Here is a 19,506-nt window from a genome sequence, read left to right as displayed (position 1 = left end):
GATCGAATCATGCCCGGGTCAGGCTCGGTGCAGCCAGATGAGTCCTGGCACAGAAAGAAAGCAGCAGCAGAACTGCTTCCTGGCAACCTCCTACATTGCTGGGGATCGAATCATGCCCGGGTCAGACTCGGTGCAGCCAGAAGAGTCCTGGCACAGAAAGAAAGCAGCAGCAGAACTGCTTCCTGGCAACCTCCTACATTGCTGTGGATCGAATCATGCCCGGGTCAGGCTCGGTGCAGCCAGAAGAGTCCTGGCATAGAAAGAAAGCAGCAGCAGAACTGCTTCCTGGCAACCTCCTACATTGCTGGGGATCGAATCATGCCCGGGTCAGGCTCGGTGCAGCTGGAGGAGTCCTGGCATAGAAAGAAAGCAGCAGCAGAACTGCTTCCTGGCAACCTCCTGCATTGCTGTGGATCGAATCATGCCCGGGTCAGGTGAGCTGCAGCCAGATGAGTCCTGGCATAGAAAGAAAGCAGCAGCAGAACTGCTTCCTGGCAATCTCCTACATTGCTGGGGATCGAATCATGCCCGGGTCAGGCTCGGTGCAGCCAGAAGAGTCCTGGCACAGAAAGAAAGCAGCAGCAGAACAGCTTCCTGGCAACCTCCTACATTGCTGTGGATCGAATCATGCCCGGGTCAGGCTCGGTGCAGCCAGAGGAGTCCTGGCATAGAAAGAAAGCAGCAGCAGAACAGCTTCCTGGCAACCTCCTACATTGCTGGGGATCGAATCATGCCCGGGTCAGGTGAGCTGCAGCCGGAGGAGTCCTGGCATAGAAAGAAAGCAGCAGCAGAACTGCTTCCTGGCAACCTCCTACATTGCTGTGGATCGAATCATGCCCGGGTCAGGTGAGCTGCAGCCGGAGGAGTCCTGGCACAGAAAGAAAGCAGAACAGCTTCCTGGCAATCTCCTACATTGCTGTGGATCGAATCATGCCCGGGTCAGGTGAGCTGCAGCCAGATGAGTCCTGGCACAGAAAGAAAGCAGCAGCAGAACAGCTTCCTGGCAACCTCCTACATTGCTGTGGATCGAATCATGCCCGGGTCAGGCTCGGTGCAGCTAGAGGAGTCCTGGCACACAAAGAAAGTAGCAGCAGAACAGCTTCCTGGCAATCTCCTACATTGCTGGGGATCGAATCATGCCTGGGTCAGGCTCGGTGCAGCCAGATGAGTCCTGGCACAGAAAGAAAGCAGCAGCAGAACTGCTTCCTGGCAACCTCCTACATTGCTGTGGATCGAATCATGCCCGGGTCAGGTGAGCTGCAGCCGGAGGAGTCCTGGCACAGAAAGAAAGCAGAACAGCTTCCTGGCAATCTCCTACATTGCTGTGGATCGAATCATGCCCGGGTCAGGTGAGCTGCAGCCAGATGAGTCCTGGCACAGAAAGAAAGCAGCAGCAGAACAGCTTCCTGGCAATCTCCTACATTGCTGGGGATCGAATCATGCTCGGGTCAGGCTCGGTGCAGCTGGAGGAGTCCTGGCATAGAAAGAAAGCAGCAGCAGAACTGCTTCCTGGCAACCTCCTGCATTGCTGGGGATCGAATCATGCCCGGGTCAGGCTCGGTGCAGCTAGATGAGTCCTGGCACAGAAAGAAAGCAGCAGCAGAACAGCTTCCTGGCAATCTCCTACATTGCTGTGGATCGAATCATGCTCGGGTCAGGCTCGGTGCAGCTGGAGGAGTCCTGGCACACAAAGAAAGTAGCAGCAGAACAGCTTCCTGGCAACCTCCTACATTGCTGGGGATCGAATCATGCCCGGGTCAGGTGAGCTGCAGCCAGATGAGTCCTGGCACAGAAAGAAAGCAGCAGCAGAACTGCTTCCTGGCAACCTCCTACATTGCTGTGGATCGAATCATGCCCGGGTCAGGTGAGCTGCAGCCGGAGGAGTCCTGGCACAGAAAGAAAGCAGAACAGCTTCCTGGCAATCTCCTACATTGCTGTGGATCGAATCATGCCCGGGTCAGGTGAGCTGCAGCCAGATGAGTCCTGGCACAGAAAGAAAGCAGCAGCAGAACAGCTTCCTGGCAATCTCCTACATTGCTGGGGATCGAATCATGCTCGGGTCAGGCTCGGTGCAGCTGGAGGAGTCCTGGCATAGAAAGAAAGCAGCAGCAGAACTGCTTCCTGGCAACCTCCTGCATTGCTGGGGATCGAATCATGCCCGGGTCAGGCTCGGTGCAGCTAGATGAGTCCTGGCACAGAAAGAAAGCAGCAGCAGAACAGCTTCCTGGCAATCTCCTACATTGCTGTGGATCGAATCATGCTTGGGTCAGGCTCGGTGCAGCTGGAGGAGTCCTGGCACACAAAGAAAGTAGCAGCAGAACAGCTTCCTGGCAACCTCCTACATTGCTGGGGATCGAATCATGCCCGGGTCAGGTGAGCTGCAGCCAGATGAGTCCTGGCACAGAAAGAAAGCAGCAGCAGAACAGCTTCCTGGCAACCTCCTACATTGCTGTGGATCGAATCATGCCCGGGACAGGTGAGCTGCAGCTGGAGGAGTCCTGGCATAGAAAGAAAGCAGCAGCAGAACTGCTTCCTGGAAATCTCCTACATTGCTGGGGATCGAATCATGCCCGGGTCAGGTGAGCTGCACGTGTGCAACACACAATGCTGATTCCATTGTTCAAAACTTGCAATCTTCCGCCAACAGCTTTTAGCATAGTCAGCAAAGTGGTTTCCCATTGGTTACATGTTTATTGCCACAGCGCACGGTCCTTTTTAAAATGGCAAATTCCTTAACAATTCAACCAAAATTGCCACACAAAGAACCATTTACAGGATACATTTCCTGCCCAGCTGGAGCACATACTCCTAGTTTACAACTAGGCTGAGTTTGCACTTATTACGCACAATACAGTAAACAGGATCCCTGTCTGTCAATAATCAGCAGAGAAAGTGACAAGCCAGGAACAGGTTAGAGGCTCAGCCGAACATGAAGAAGGACTAGTTTCTCCTCAAAGAAAGACATGCAATAAACAAGAGGGGTACTGTAAGAAGGGACATCTTCAAAACTGATATCGATACACAAAAAGTCAGCAATACAGGAAAAACACCACATTTCGTGTTAACACCGATCGAGGTATGCTCGAAACCTAACTGCTTATATATAAGTTAACATACCAAGAAAGTGATTCCATCACATGTGCCGAAGAAGACACTAAGACCTAAGGACAGGAGGTGCGCTGCTCTGTGAGGGCAGGTTTTTCCAGTGTAGCCACATATCTTTCTCCTTTTGGCTACTAATTGCTGCGATTTCTGTTGGACAGATTCTACCTGCGCTGCTTCTCAACGGTATGTACGCATGTGCAACTTGTACAGCACCAACCTAACCATAAAACACTGGAGCACTGTACAGGGTCAAAGGCAAAGATTCAGTGAATGAGTGACTGGCGGGGTAGCTGTATTTTGGGTGCATCAGGATGTAGGGTTCTTTGAAGGCGTGAGTCTTCAGTCGATCCTAAACTAGACATGATTGCGGCTGTGATGGTGGTGCACACAGGCTTGGATTCTAGAAGCAATCTCAAGAGCCACGGTTTCCCCAGCACCTGTTAAGACCCTCCACCCTTGGGGAGGATGGGGTGAGACAGACTGACAGACACACACTTTTAAAATGTTCGGTTAATGTGAAGGAATCTGAAATTGGAGACTAAAAGGGGTGGAAGACAGGGTTTCATTATAGGCGGGTGACATGCTTCTCTACATCCAGAGGTCCGAGAGTACCCTCCCGAGACTTATGCAAATTTTAGAGATCTATGGGGAGGTCTCACGACTTAAAGCCAACTGGAATAAATCCACACTGTTGCCCGTCCGGTGGGGAGGTGGCTAGGGCTGGGTGGATCCTCGTCTACGGATAGTGGTGGCGGTTTCCGATACTTGGGTAGGACAGTAGCTCTGTCCCAATCAAGATACTGAGACTTAAACATTGTCCTGCTCGCGACTAGGGCGCGGAGAGACATGGATGAGTGGTCCAAGCTGCGGTTATTGATAGGAGTCTGTGGGGTACTTTTTAAGATGATGTCCCTCCCCTTTTTCTTGTATGTGCTACAACACTACCCCTATATCCTACCACCTACTTTTTTTTAAACCGAATTACAGTCACACCCCTAGGGTGTCTTTCGAAAAACTTTGTTTCTCCCCATTTGGAGCAGACTTAGGGTGGGCAGACATTAGGCTATATCACTGGGCTTCACAACTGGTTAATATTAATGACTGGTCCTGGGTGGACAGACGGGGCCCAATCCATATGGACTGCTCTCATAACTGTATGGCAGGGTGCCCCTCCCTCCCTCCCGCCACTTACACAGGTCCCAATACGTTGTTGGCATGCAGCACTCTGACACGAAATGGTAAGGCACTACCACTGGGGCAACCCCTCTCTGGCATGGGACGTGGCAGTAGGAAGCAGGGGGTTGGGTCCGGTTTCAGCAGTGGGAATTGATAGGCATCCTTACGCTGGGAGAGGTCTGGAGGAATGGGCACACCTGATCCTTTCCAGGGTGTAGTAAGACTGGGGGGTTGTGAGCTTCAGATTTACTGACAATCAAGCTATACAATCAAGTTCTTCATTATATGAGAAGCAGGGCACAAGGGTGTGCTTAAGGACCAGTGGAAAGGGAAAAGAACGTGCATTGTGGGGGGATACTTAAAACACAAGATTTTGCAAATAACTATGTTTTAAGACCTTTAAAACCAAGACTAGTGTGTGTTTTGTCTGAGAGAGTATTTGAAAATTCCAGGTGAAAGCCGAAAAACACCTTACCAAACCAGATGGAAAGCTCCGGTACTAAACTATTTAATATTACATTTATTAGGGGGTGTAAGAAGAATTTAGCTTACACTCCTCCCAGTTCTACTGTTCTCTTCAGATGCAACACGCATTGGAGAGCTAAAGCGACAGGCTGACGACTCTCCCACAATTCAACCCGATTAAATGCAATCTGGTAAGTGACTAGCTGGGGAAGAGGGGAGACATTCTAAATCACTAGTCAAACACACCAGACACCCGAGGGACACGGAGGACCAGGAGCGGAGTAGGATGTGGGGCCCATCGAGGACAACGAATGAATGGAGGCAAAAATGGCCTTGAGGACACTAGCTATATCAATGAGGCTCCGCCTGATTCCGTTCAGGTATTTTCACCGGACATATCAACCAATCAGGAGTCTGTATAGTGTGGCTACTCACCCGTGAGGGTCACAAGGTGCTGGGGGGGGGGCGGGAGACTGATCAATCTGGGAGTAGAGGGTCAGTCGAAGAGCCAGGTCTGGAGATCCTTCCTGAATTGGGTCAGCGACGGGGATTGCCTGAGGTGGACGAGCAGGGTGTTCAGGTCTTGCCGACCAGGTAGGAGGAAGATCTTCCTCTGGTTCTGGTCTTGTGGATCCGTGGGACGGTGGCCAGGAAAAGTTGGGCAGAGCAAAGTTGTATGGCGGGTGCATGGAATGAAAGGATGGGTTCCGATATGCTGGTCCTACATTGTGGACGGCTTTGTCGGCTAGCCATGTGTGAGGAGCTTGAAGGTGATTCTCTTGTTGACTGGGAGCCTGTGGAGTTTTCAAAGGTATTCTGTGATGTGACTGCGGGGGGGGGATGTAAAGGACAAGTCTGGCTGCGGTGTTTTGAACGTTCTGTAGTTTCCCCGAGTGGTGTCTGGGTGATATTACTCTTCAGAACGACTATAGGGCATGGGACGATACCGGGATCCCACGTGTCTGAGTTGTAATTTCTTTTCAGGTTCCCTATGCCATATGATATGGACCTGCCTAGTGGCACAGGTAAATTGGACGGCTATCAATAAGCCCATCGAGCGGATGGGGAGTGTATCCCTGGTGCTTGATCCCAAGACTGTTTTGCTATGTGTAATGGACACAGTAGAAGCCTCCAGAGCCGTCTGCTCCCGGACCATCACACCATATATGATGGCCAAGAGAGACCTGGCCTGACATTGGAGGGATGAGCAGGCCCGGCAATACATGAATGGGTCAGCAGCATGGACTCCTCTGCAGCAATGGAGAAATTGGTGTATAAGGCCAGGGGTCCCACAGAAATATGACCGAATATGGAGGGTGTGGACCAGGGACAAGGAACAAACTGGCTAAGATCACAGATAATATTTCAAATGTGTTTCCACTCTCCATTAAATAGGGAGGTGAATGCTACTGACCCAGACACATATGCTACAGCCGCTGTGATGTATAATGCTGCTGGCATCGCATGTACTGATGGGTTCTCTAATCGTGGCCCCTGTGGCCGGAGCAGCGTGTTAATTTGGATTTTGTTGCCAAATAAAATAAATAAAATGTGTTCTAAAAATGAATTAAGTTGGTATCGTTAGCTTCAGTCAGGGGATTAATTAGCACAAATCCAGTAAATAAAATCTAGTACAGAAAACTGGTGGCCTCAAATGAAGCTATAGAATGCACAGACAAAAAAAGAGAGCATGCATTGAGAACAAAAAAAGACAACTTGTTATGATAGAGAATCATATGGCTTTGTCTTTTAGAAGTGACACCAACTATTGAACACCAACCTCTCTATCACAATGAAAGATTCCATTTTTGTATATTTTTTCTTTGCAAATTAAATATTCACAGTTTGTGACTTTTGTTTGATGTATAGTTCATTCTGTAGTGCAGAGTCTCAGAACGTTGAAATTGCTCTGGTGGGGGGTCTCTGGCTTCCAGTAGCAGTTTGGTAAGGAGTTCAAATATATAAGAAAAAGGTAAAGAATCGCTGCTCCAGCAGGATACAAGATAGAGATGTCTGTGAGACTCAAAGACCTGAGTGAGAGCTCAAGTCAGGTGCTCAAGGGTTCAAAAGAGGATACACCTCCTATCGCCTTCGTTATTGATCCGTAGGTGTGAGGTTTACAGAGGTCACAGGTATGAAACCAGGCAAAGCAGACTCAGCCATCCATCCTTTTCAGGAATGTAAATGGAGTATCATACCAGGGTAACAGTAAACTCTTACTTATAATCCCAGTTCTCCGTCACAGGTATTCGCTATGAAATAGTGAAATGCCTCTGTACAAGCATGATCTCTAAAAGTGTTTTTAAGCAGCATTTTTATCTCATGGATCCTTTTAAGGAAAGTATTATTATTTTTCTAATACATTACAACAGCCAAATTAATTTTAAAATATAGTGGACTGAAATGGTTTTGGATTTGTTTTTTTTTTCAAGTAAATAGAAAAAACACAGCCTCTAGTAGGCCGACTACCTTCTGCCAACCAACCTGTACCTTTGACAATTCCAGAAGTTGTCAGCATTTCCATGTTTTTGTAATCCTTCCATTAAATTTCCTTACACAGCTTTTTTGTGATAGTCGAATTAGAATGTCAAATGATATGTACACATCTGTGCATCACGATTCTTCTACAAAAGGTTTCATTGTAAAATCATAGACACAAACAAAGGAAAACCAAAGCGAACTTCGTCCCAACATGAAGTAAAGTGCAGTCACAATCCCCCCACCGTCTTCCTTCCAGTCTTCTAGGGAGCTGGATATTTTCCTAAATGACGCTAGAGTCAGGCCCATTACGACCAATTCCCAACGCGCCATGGATCAATGCCCCATCTGTACAGCATTCCCATCTTTAGTGAAGGAAAGTCCATTCAGCACTCTTCCTCCTCAGTCATGGATCCGCTCTGCTAGCCACAAACAGGACAATGAAGGAGTTAGCTGAGCCCCGAACGAGGAATTAAATGGTAGAGGCAAATGGTGCAGGAATATTCCTCACGATGGCAGCAGGAGTTCCTTGCCCCCGAGATGAATGGGCTTTAGATTGACCTGGCAATGTCCGTCAACCTTTGGGCAGCAACAAAAACTATTCAAGATCCGATCCATCCAGCCACGGTTTGTTTACTGGACCAGGACCGGCAGCTCCACATTTGACCACTTGCAGCCTTGTAATAAGAGATTTCTTTTGTTTAAATAGTAGCTCAAGGCCCATTTCCCTTAGAGACCATGTCTACCAGAGAATTTAGATAGAAAGTAAAAGGAATATAACATTCTAAAATGACTTTAGGAATAAAAGGGAGAGTCTTGGACCTAACTCGCACTTCTGGCAGAGACAATAACTTCCATGACAAGAATCCATGATCTTCTCCATGCAAGGTATAAGAGGATAGCCTATGACAATGATGAGCTCACAAGCAGGAGATGGCCTCTTAACTAGGATAAAGACTTTCTTCACCCTTCTAGGAAATATTTAATCTTGTAGAAGGTGCCGGCTGAGTTAGTCTGCGTCAAGTTCTGAAGACCTGGACGATAATCTGTGATCAACTAAAGGTTTCTCACCAGAGCCTAATTCCAAATCGATAACGCTTTTCTTCCAATCCAGTCCCTCTTTGTTGGATTAGATAATGCATGGTCTGTCTGTATCTGGATTGTCGTAGCTGAGATCGACGGAGGGAAAGATTTCATGATCAGTTGAACTGCACTCAATTCTGTCCTGTGGCACAATTTCACCTTTTCACACCACCTGCCTTGAGCAAACATATTTTAACTTTTGTGCACCTTAGAAACTTCCATTACAACTAATGTCACCTTGGATTTTTGAAACTGGACTCCCGACAGTGTTTTGGAAGATTCGCACCACCTTTATAGAACTGGTTTGCTTTATTTGCCAGAATGATCTTTCCCTCTCAGTCTCTGATCTTCTGAGAACACTGATTTCATAGACATTCACGTGGAGAGCACATATAAAGCTCTGCATTGGTAGCAAAAAATACAATGCATGGCCGTGATGCTGTGAAAAGATCACACTCGTCTGAGTGATGTTTGCTCTCAGAGAGAATCTTCTAATGTATAGATGATGTCTTCCTGTCAAAGGCACAGTTTCAGTAATTATGCCTACTGTGGCTTCCACGCATTATACTGTTTAAGCTGTAAATAGAAGAGATGTTGATGGACTGATCAGTGGTTGTAAATTCAAGAGGAGATTTCATCCCGTGCTGTAGCTGCAGTGCAGAACTGGCAAGTCATCCAAACAGGAGTAGAGAAGCTGAACCACTTCCTCGTTTGGTTTTGAATTCAGCCAAAAGAGAAGTTCTTTCAGTACAGGAAGAGACAAATAACTATCTGGACCCTCAAGAACGTCCACTGAGACTTGCAAATTGGTATGTCTCTTAAAGGTTTCAGAACATCATGCGATCCCCCTGCTAAAGATGTGGAACATCTGATGCAAGGGTAACAGTCGTAACGTCTCCCTCTTTACCCATCTGTTCACCCATTTCAAATTCCAAAATGGGGCACTACTGCAGGGCTGACCATGTCTTCCTTAGACATAATAATATGTGTAGATGCCTCGTTCTTTTGCAACTCTTTCCACTGCTATCTAGCATAGCAGATCGATGCTAGAGAGCAGTGGAAAGAGTTCCTAAGTTGCAAAAGAACGAGGCGCCTTTGCTCCACTCAAGATGTAAGGACTTAAGACACCCTTGGAGGATTGGAAGGTGGAGAACAATAGACCTGCATTTTGAATCTATTCGACAGTATTGAGCACTCAACTGTCTTTTGCTCTCCTCCGTCACCAAGGAAAGGAGTAGAAAATGTTCAAAGAGAGCATATGGTAGCATTGCTGGCCTCAAACACCGTCCTCTCGGTAATTTGGTTTTGCTTCAAACCAACAATTTCAGTGTTGCAGACTCCGAGTTCACGCACCATACTTTTCGTTTCACTAGAACTTAAGGAAAGTCATCCTTAAATGATATAGAACGACTGGCACTTTGGGACGGGTGCTGGAGCAGAATTTTCTGTTTGAAAATCAATCGGGTTTTTAAAGCTCTGGTTTGTCTATTTGTCATAGTTAAAACTATTAATCATTAATTATTCATTATTTGTTTTGTGTAAGTGTTTTTATACTGATCAACATGTGTGTATTAACAAGAGAGAACTACACGTGGGAACGCGTATGTGTGCTAATTAATAATAACGTGTACGTTTACATGTTTAAATGTTGCTGAGTGCTGTTTATTTTAAAGCACAAAACGCTTTTGAATTAATGCTTTTTTGTGTTGCAGAGGCTAGATAATTACAGACACATAAGGGTATTAGTGGGGTTAACACTGTTTAATCACTATGCTGTGGTAACGTTGTTTTTTGTCTCTTTCAATTAAGATGGTCTATTGTGGCCTAACAAAACATGGCCGCCGTTTGCAGCCTAGTCTCGAGTGAGAGTTTGTGATGGAAAAGGCCTTGCTGAATATGGATGCAAGTCATCTGACCACAGTCTTCGCCTGGTTAAAATTTTCCGTGAGGACAGCAGCGTTGAGCCGGCATCCAAAAGGCTTCTGAGTAACCTTGGAGGACAATGGAGCCGTATTAAATGAACTCTGAGCTCACCAGAGGAAATGTGGCTGTTGAGAAGATACTTTTAATATTCAGTTCCTGTCCTGTCTTTTTATTTTTGTGATTTTTCCTGAGCGGAGATTTTCCAAATGTAGCGATGCTACATCCTTTCCTTCTCGCTTTGCTCAGAGGTTCAGCGGACGCGATGAATACTTTTTGTTTCTTTCCTTTGTTCAGAACACTATAAAAATTGTTAGCCTAGAGAGGGTTTTTTGCCACTTTTGCCATTTTCTTCCCAAACCTGCGTTGGTGAGGATCGATGCTGAGAGGACGGTGATTCGAGAGACTTTACTGAGAGACCTGTCCTGACCCATTCTGACATTAGCTAGAATAGGTAATTATGAGAATGATGATTTACTCTGATTGATTTACTTTGACTAATTTTAGATAAAGTACCTTACTTTTGAATACGGTGTTGGTTATTATTTCTTGTCAATTATTGAGTACTCTATTTTGATTATTGTTGTATAGATTGTTTAGATCATGTTTCGGGACAGTTACAATAACCAGGTCTTATCGACCTCGATATAGATGCGGGGTGTTTAGGAGTTTTCTTTCCACAGGTTCAGTGCTGGTAGAGTATTTGAGCGTATGTTAGTGAAATGGGCCCTAGTGTATGATGTGTGTATGTGCGTGTAACTGTGAAATTACTCTATCCGTGGAAGTGGGGATATTTTATGCACCCAGATCTCTATCACGGGCAGTAATGAAGCCTACAGAAGGATGGGCGTGCCTTCTCTTGAAACCCCAAAACCTGAACCCATTAGAGGAAAGTAGAATAAAGCGTAGTAAGTAGGTTAATGGATCAGCAAACGTGGTCTCCGTTCCCTCACACCCCTAACTGGAGCACATTTTGCTATAGGTGGCAAACATTGTACTACAGGTTAGCGCTCTGGTTCCCTACAATACCAAGGCATGGCTGAGAGGGAACCCTACATCAGAAAACTTACATCACAATAATGGAGATCAGCAAGTCTTACCTGTGCAGCCACAGTGTGAGACCTGGTAGGGAACAGCTTCGTTATACATGCGGTGTTAAACCCGGCCTCGGATAGGCCAAAGGCTGCCCGCAAGCCAGCCCCTCCAGCACCAACCACAACAGCATCAAATTCATGGTCCACCACAGGGTACTGGGTGGAAATCTGCAAGAAAACACAGAGGGACTTATGAAAGGTGCAGAGGTTTCAATCAATCTACAGTCTTAAAACTCAACAGAAGGTCAATTTGTTCAAATGTTCATTGGGTTGCAAACCGGTGTTAAAAAAACAACAGCATCAGGTAAACAAAAAACACACATGTGAACATCATGGACTAACCAAGAATATAGGTCAAAAAGCATAAAACACAGAGTATAAGTAAAAAAATAAATGTTACACTCCTGTGTGCATATGGCACTTATGTAGCCCGAGCACCACTTAAACGTACTTGCAGCGAGTCATGTGTGGACACGTGAAGCTCACAATAAGAGCTTCAGTTCAGTACTTAGGACAAAGAAAAGAGGAGAGGGTAATTCTTGGCAGACAGACTTTCTAACTTGGAAAACTTTAAAAACCCAAGATGGTTCAAAGAAATGGAGTCTCATCCACTGGAAAACTTCCTTGACATCACGGTAAGTGTGGAAAAAGGCACTAGGGATGTCAGAGCGACAACGTGCCACGTGGGCCGGGTATGAGAGTGAGCAACCCTCACTGCGCCACACCAGGCAAGCACGAGTTAATGTTCTTTTGCATCCTTAAGCACCGTATTTCTTTAGGCTTTAAGCTCAAGGTGCTTGGGCCTGGCACACACAGCTGTTAAGGGGGAGAAAATCTAAGCTGGATGATGAATAAAGATTTGTTTAGATGCTGAATAAACCAGGTGGTTTTGATCCAAGCTGAAGAATCATGTAGTACTGTAAAATAAAATTCTGAATGAAACGAATTTGAAATCAACGAAGCCCAGAAACCTCACAGAACCGGTTTGGCCTAATCAACACCTAACTGATTCCGATATCCCCACGAATTCCACATTCTCAATGTGGATGGGAGCCGACCCCAACTGCTGAAGATCTGCGGGGAAGCCATCTCAGAGGACAAACTGCCCAAGATCTTTGCAACCGACCGGACCAAGATCCAATGGAAAGCAATACCCAAGTTTAAGGAGTTCCACCAATCTCCATGTTAATGACAAATACGGGGAGCTAGTGCAGTCTTCGGGACTCTGCTACCTTTTGGTATCCGTATCAGCAATCCAGTGAACGGTACCAAGGTCTGTCCTGTTATCTGCCACTGGGATGGTCTTCTGGATGTGGTCGATCCCCCAACCCAGAACAGTCTGAACCGTGTCTCTAGCTTGCAGTCTTGAAGGGACAGAAGGTCTTATGTATGGCTCTGGAACGTGTGCTTTCCTGCCCTTTGTTGAGCTTCTAGTAAGTTGTGGCATGCTGCTCTGAGTTTGATTTCTTCCTCAGTAAACATTTAAAAAAAAAAATTTTTTATTGAGAGTGCAAATATAGCAATGCAATATAGGAAACGGAATACAGTTGAAATCCAATTAATTATCTCAGTAAACATGACATTCAGGCGAGTCCACTGAGGGACTCCAGGTTTACACGGACTGTCACTGAAAAACTTCACTCGAAGCCATGCAAATGTCAACCCCATGTTCACAAGAGCGGCTTCTGCTCTCTCTACCCAGGCTGTAGTACACAGATAGTGGTATCAACATTACACTATAGGCAGGGGTACCTGAGGCAAAGTGAACGAGCGGCAGGTAGACTATCGCAGTGGTGTTTGCGCTATAAATGCACGTCGTCTGTCTACTCTCTCAAGTAAGCGTGCACGTCATCAGCATCAAGTCAGTTTGCATTCAGCATTGGCCATGCCATGCCCACTACTAACTCGAACATCAAAAAAGGAGCTTGAATGTGCAGACAGTGCTACTGTCATGTTATCGGAGTTTTCATAGCAGGATAATCACCCGAGAGGGTATCCAGGCACTCTATACTGGTGTGCGAGGCCAGCACTGGAGGATTTGTTTAAAAAGCCAGGTCTTCAGCTTCTTACGAAAGCAGGAAGAGAGGAGGCAGCTCTGATGTGTAGTGAGAGGTAGTTCCCCGCGTATGAGAAGGCGAGGACGTGCTCTGTTTTTGTGTACGAGTGGGGTGTGTGTGTGTGCTAGTGAGAGATAGGCAGAGCAAAGGTTTCTACAGGGTTGGTATAAATGAACGCAGCTGTTCAGGCAGGCAGGACCTGTGCTGTGGAGTGCTTTGTAGGAGTGGGTGAGGAGTTTGAAGTGCGCACACTTGAGCAAGTGGAGTTCCCTAAGGTGTGGTGTGATTTGGGCCCCACGTGGGAGTTCAAGGACGAGTGCTGGCTGCTGCGTTTTGTATAGCCCACAGTCTTGTGAGCGGGTTGGTCATCCTTGTGTACATGGGGTTCCAATATTAAGAAGCAAAGGCACTTCATCACAATTCCTAATTGAGAATACCTGTATAAACAGACAAACTATTTAATAATTTCCTACAACATTCATTTTCCGCAGTCAAACCACAGAACCAACATTCCAAAATGCATAACTAGTGTTGCAGGGATTCTGCACAAACAGACCTATGCGCAGGAATATGGGACCTTGGTGCATAGGGACAGTCTTCCTACCAACTTACTCACAAGCCCAGGACCGACTAGACATAGTGTTTCATTTGCTCTCCTAATTACTCACAGAGAAGCAAAATGATTAGACATCCCAGAACACAACGCTCCCAGATCTCTCAGGAAGCGTAGTAACAAGACACACCCTTTAGCTTGCACTCTTGTACCTGCCCACAATAAGATCTGACAGAGACAAGAAACAGTTTAAAATATTTATTTTAACTAACATGCCCTAGCATGCAGTATACGTGCCACGACAAGAAGGAAAATGCATAGCACAAATATAGTCAGCATAGCAGCTAGTCCGTACACCATGAAGGGAGATCATAGAAAGACAATGGAGAAAAGATTATAGTGCCTAATCTCCCTCCCCTTGCTAAGAAGTAGTATTATTATATAATAGAAGATCTCTGGGCTTTGTCAGCAGATCCCATACCTTAGCCTATAGATGGTAGATCTACATCATAGGTGCTGTCTCGCTCTTCTCCCTGGAAAGGTCCTTCTCCAAGTGTGTGTCACCTATTCCTGTATACCGCTAAAAGCCATAGTACGTTGTTCAAACAACAGCTGCATCAGTATGTTTTGTATAAGGGCTTAGGCCTGGCCAGAACAAAAAAACAAGGGGCATTGTTGTTCGACCTTGCACATAATGTTCAGCCAAAATCCCAGGAACATGCAGAGAGTGAACACAACGATGAGTTATCATGTGAAAACATCCGTAGAAAATATTGCAAAAATAAAGACGTATAGTAACGTGGCGAAGCAGCAGTCAAGCTGTAACGTGCTCATGCTAACTTATTCAATACGATAATGTCCCTATGGGCCACGTGACACTAGTTGGGATGTAACACTGCACAGGTCTAACACTAACGGCCCGATTAGGAGTTTCAGTAGTGCGGGCGGTATGCCACCGCTGTGCCCCAGAAACTCGCTGCCCACACGTGGGGTGGCGGTCCAAGGGCGGTGTATCATTCATTCAGCCATTGAAAAAGGCACCAGAAAAAGAAACGCCTCACAGGGTTTTTGCATGCCATGGACTCGAACGTCCATGCCATGCAGGAACTGTTGTGCATGCACACAGGGGGCAGTTCTGCTACTCTGTGTGCATACGCAAGCTTTGTTTCCTCTCCTCCAGGGTTTACGTGGAGTAAGAAGGAAAGGAAGCATGTAATATACTTGGCTAGACCGCAGCAGTCCCACCAAGCATATTGCGGCCTCCTGACTGCCACGCTACCTCCCGTGAATGGTGGCTCCCTGGCAGTGTAAGCAGTCCCAGGCCGTGAGTCTGGTTTTGCTCAGACAACCAGACTTGTAATTAGGGCCCAAGTGTACATGTTCTGATGTAAATTTAAGGGAATTCTTGCATGATGTATGTCCTGTGCAATAATTTGGATTTATGTTTGTATGTTTGTTTTAAATTCGTGTTTAAAATAAAGAACACGACAACTTGTTTTAGTGTGCTACAAGAATATTACTGTAGCAGGGAGGATTGTATATACAAAAAGGAGTGTGTTGATCTGAGGAAGGTGGTTTTTAACAAACTAACACCACCAACACGTGTTGACGAATGAACAAACCTCAATACCAAATAGATATAATCTGATTGAGATTGAGATCATTAATTCTTCTTCTTAAAATTTACTGGTAGGGGCAAGTGAATAATTAGCTTTATGCTAACAACAAGCAATGCCCTCTGGGTTGTGTTTTTAAATGTACTCATAGAGGTGTATTTGTGACTATGTGCATTTCATATGCCAAAAACACATATACATATATATATATATATATATATATATATATATACACACATACATATACACACACACACACACACACACACACACTTTTTTTCTAGATGTTGCGATCAAATTTTGCTATATATATCTCTAGTCAATTTGAAAATAAGGGGATTTTTTTAGTTGTAGATAAGCATACTACAGTTGCAGAAATGTCACATAAGCACACTTAAAACGTACCAGTAATGCCCAACGTAAAACACCAGGTGCTATTTGGGGCTGTTGGAGCGGTCAGTCTGGTGGCAATCCCCGAAGTCAGTAACAGCTGGCCGCCAGTGGTCCATATACAGATATGGGTCTCTATTCGGAGGGATTGTATATAATAAATACCCAGGAGCACCAATAACCAGAACATGTAACATCCTGTATGGACCAGAGGCTATTAAGTGAGAGATCCAGGCCTTTAGCAGAAAAAAATAATCATCACTGCTGGGCAGAACAACTGGTACCAAGCACCGAGACTTGTGTACCCATTTCTAGTTCTGGCACTGGCACTCACTGCATGGATGTGGCTTGATCTCCAGGGAAAAAGGTGCATTTAAATTGGACAGCGAGACCTATTCAGATGCAGCCAATATCCAATGATGGAGGGGAGAGTGTGTAGATTTGCTATATCAACATGTTGATGCTGTGCGTGCCTTTTAAAGACCGCAAAAGCTGATGTCATGGTACCTGGAGAGGGACTAGCACATAAGCCACTGAGCCACTGAGCGGCTCTCTTCGTGGTGTCTGACAGTGACAGATTAACATGTGGTCAGCTTCGGCACTGATTTAAAGGCAAAGAAGTGAAGGAAGGACCAACAAATGGCCTCCAAGAAAGCTATGGTTTGAACAGATATGCACAGGCTAACTGTTTCATTCTACTATCTCCTATTAAAATGCAAGGGTTAGAGGAAAAACATTCATATACGCAGGCATGATACAATTAACCAAAAGGGAAAACAGTAATGTTAACCTAAAGTCATATTTGAAGGAGGGTTGCCTTGTCTAAACTGGTTGGCCATCACACTGCGTCCACTGTGTTCACACTTCCTCCTGTTACAGCATGTGAAGGCCTCTCCTTGCATTTTATTTTTGGAGGAGAAGGTAGCGTGTTGAGTGTGCTTTCAGATTTGTGGCTGACCCGCTTTTGCTGCCAGCAGTTCAATGTTTTATTAAAGCTTGCGCTTCGCACTCTGGGTTCCTCCTGGTCGTCACTCGATTTCAGAATTGCTGACATGCCTCCCTCTCTCGCACTTACTGAAGTGTGGTAAATAAAATATTACGCTCTCAGACTTTTAAAATACAAATAAGATCATGCATAAAGCAAGAGGCTGAGTCTGTGGTATCAGGTTCATAAAGGGATTTATTCCAATAACTCGAGTCAAAGGGAGAATATTTCCATCACCAAAATTGGATCTGGAAAGGGGCTCAAAAGTATTCTCAATATTCTCAAAACATTATTCACAGAGTACAGTATATATACATTTCTCAATTGTACGTAAGCAAAAGAGCAAGAGAGAATGAGATAAGAATATGTGGGCGTGTAAGTAGGCGTGAAGGTGGGCGTCCATGTGGGCGTCCACTTGATGATAATGGGTAATTTGTCATGTGTGGGTGGATACCTGGAGAATCCTGCAATGTCAGCAGAAATATTTGGCAGAGATGCGTGCGCAGTCGCATGACGTGTGATAGACGTGCAACTAGAGGGAGAAAGGGACTTGACATTTAGCTCTACATGTGGAGACAAAAGTCTGGGGTTATGTCAACCTAATCCCAAATCATATCTAACATCCTATGTTTAAAGAACTGTGTTATCCAAAAAGAGAGGTCTCTTAGGATAGAATCTTATTCTATACTGACTATACTGACTAGTGCGTGTACAAGCGTCTAAGTGTCTACACTAAATGCGAGGGGGTAGGAATATTCCATGGTAACAGGGCTATGAATTACTTGCATAAAGACAGAGAAGCCGGGCCCTTTGCTCGGTAGCTGGAAGAATGTTTACTTAAACTACTAGACAGGAATGCATTGGATAGGGACGGAGGAGATAATCTTGAAGGTGAAATACAGTTCTTGGCAGGCGACGGGCTGGATCAGGCACCGTTAGCCGCGCAGGGAGTGAGACAAAGTTCATGGTCACAGATGCAGGCTCAGACTGGAGCTTTCAGAGGCAGAAGGCAGGAAAAGCTTGATGGCAGAATCAGGGCCTACTCGCCTGGACTGAAAAATAGCATAAGTGAACCATATAAAGCCGGTGGCCTTTCGTACTTAGGAATGGAATATCCGGCCCATTCATGGCAGATCTGAAAGAGGACATGTTGACGGTGGACGCACAAGTATTTGCGTCTTCATAACTGGAACTGGAGGGAACATACATGTACTTGTGATTTATACATGAAACCGTTGGGGTCCAAGATAGGGGACATAACTGATCATAAAAATCCATATTTCCACATTCCCTCCTTGTCCCCTACTTGCCCGTCAAGAGATATCAATCTTCATCAATCCATTGATCTGTTCATATAACATCATTTGTTCTTCTTTTTTCTTCCGGGATGAACGAAATCTTGGTGGTGGAATACACGATGTGGCACACAGACCACAAATCGCTGGTCCACATTGTAGGCATAAGCAGCAACTGAATAGTATGAGAAAGCCAATACCTAGGAAGGATAGGACCCTCCATCCAAAGGTAGATAATACACTCCAAAACCAACCGGACCAAGTCCAGGTGCCTGGATTCTGGTGTATCTGGCTTACAATCTTATGAAGGCGAGTTATGGCTTTATATACAGATGGCGAATTTTCTGGTATGAAAAATGCAACAGCTTGATTTGATGACCCTACAAGCTCCGCCCCTATCGGCCAGGATAACGTCAAGGACAAGACTATTTTGAAGCACAACAATCCGCATAGCAGACTGCTCTTCTGTTAAATTGCCTAAGGCGGAAATAGTTTCGTTCACTACTGCTTCAAGGGTTCTGGTTAATCTACGTATCAGCTTACTATTGGTAACTGTACCTATATAGGGAAAGAAACCTTTATTGAAATCTGTGTATTTTTCCCATGCTGTTTCAGTGTAATCGACAATTGGGAGATCTCTCTGCTGTCTATTGTGTACTAAATGAGTATTTCTATGATAATCAGGAGGAGCTAGGAAAACAGGTGGTAGGAGGAATGCTATGTAACAGGTACCATCCCAATCTAGAGGTAGGCGTATATATGCGGTCTGGCCACATATAAAGTAGGAATGACGAGAAGCTCTAAATGTAGACTTGCCTTGATCACTGAATTTTATTACAGTGGTGCATTTACTATGGCCCATGTGTATGGAGCCATTCTTTCTTATACATAATTCCCCTTTTACTGGGAATACGGACATGGCGGGCAAGATTGGTGTAGCTTCAGATTCAACGTTCAGGATCATGAGGTTAAGTGTAAAATTACCTAATCCATATACTTCATTTCTTAGATCAGTTCCTGTTCTTTTGGGAAGTCCCTCCTTGTTAGGGTAGCAGACTTTAAGCAAAACTAAGTTCAGGTTTCCCCATACCCAGTTGTCTTGATAAACTGCGGAATTCGAATCTAGGGAATTAATCAAACTAAACCATGCTCCACAGGAGCCATTGTGTGTGAACGGATAGAGAAAGAGGGGCAAAACTCCCTTATAGTTCTGATAGGGGGGGGAGTCGGCCACAGACCCAGCAGTCTGTAGCATTGCTAGTCTGATGTGAATGGTGCAGCATCTGAAT

The 19,506-nt window shown here is 45.5% G+C and overlaps 1 protein-coding gene across 1 annotated transcript in view; it reads right to left on the bottom strand.

Annotated features, from left to right (window-relative positions):
• SDHA (succinate dehydrogenase complex flavoprotein subunit A) overlaps positions 1-19,506 on the bottom strand; it is a 207,259-nt gene that overhangs the window by 142,443 nt on the left and 45,310 nt on the right. Inside the window, exon 3 of the mRNA XM_085608457.1 lies at positions 11,328-11,489. Coding sequence (XP_085464583.1) covers positions 11,328-11,489 — 162 coding nt within the window. The remainder of the gene's footprint in view (positions 1-11,327; positions 11,490-19,506) is intronic.

This window comes from Triturus cristatus, chromosome 5_2, assembly GCF_964204655.1.
Source record: "Triturus cristatus chromosome 5_2, aTriCri1.1, whole genome shotgun sequence".
Classification (NCBI taxonomy): domain Eukaryota; kingdom Metazoa; phylum Chordata; class Amphibia; order Caudata; family Salamandridae; genus Triturus; species Triturus cristatus.
The sequence above is the reverse complement of the archived record's forward strand: the minus strand, read 5'-3'. Positions and strand labels throughout refer to the sequence as shown.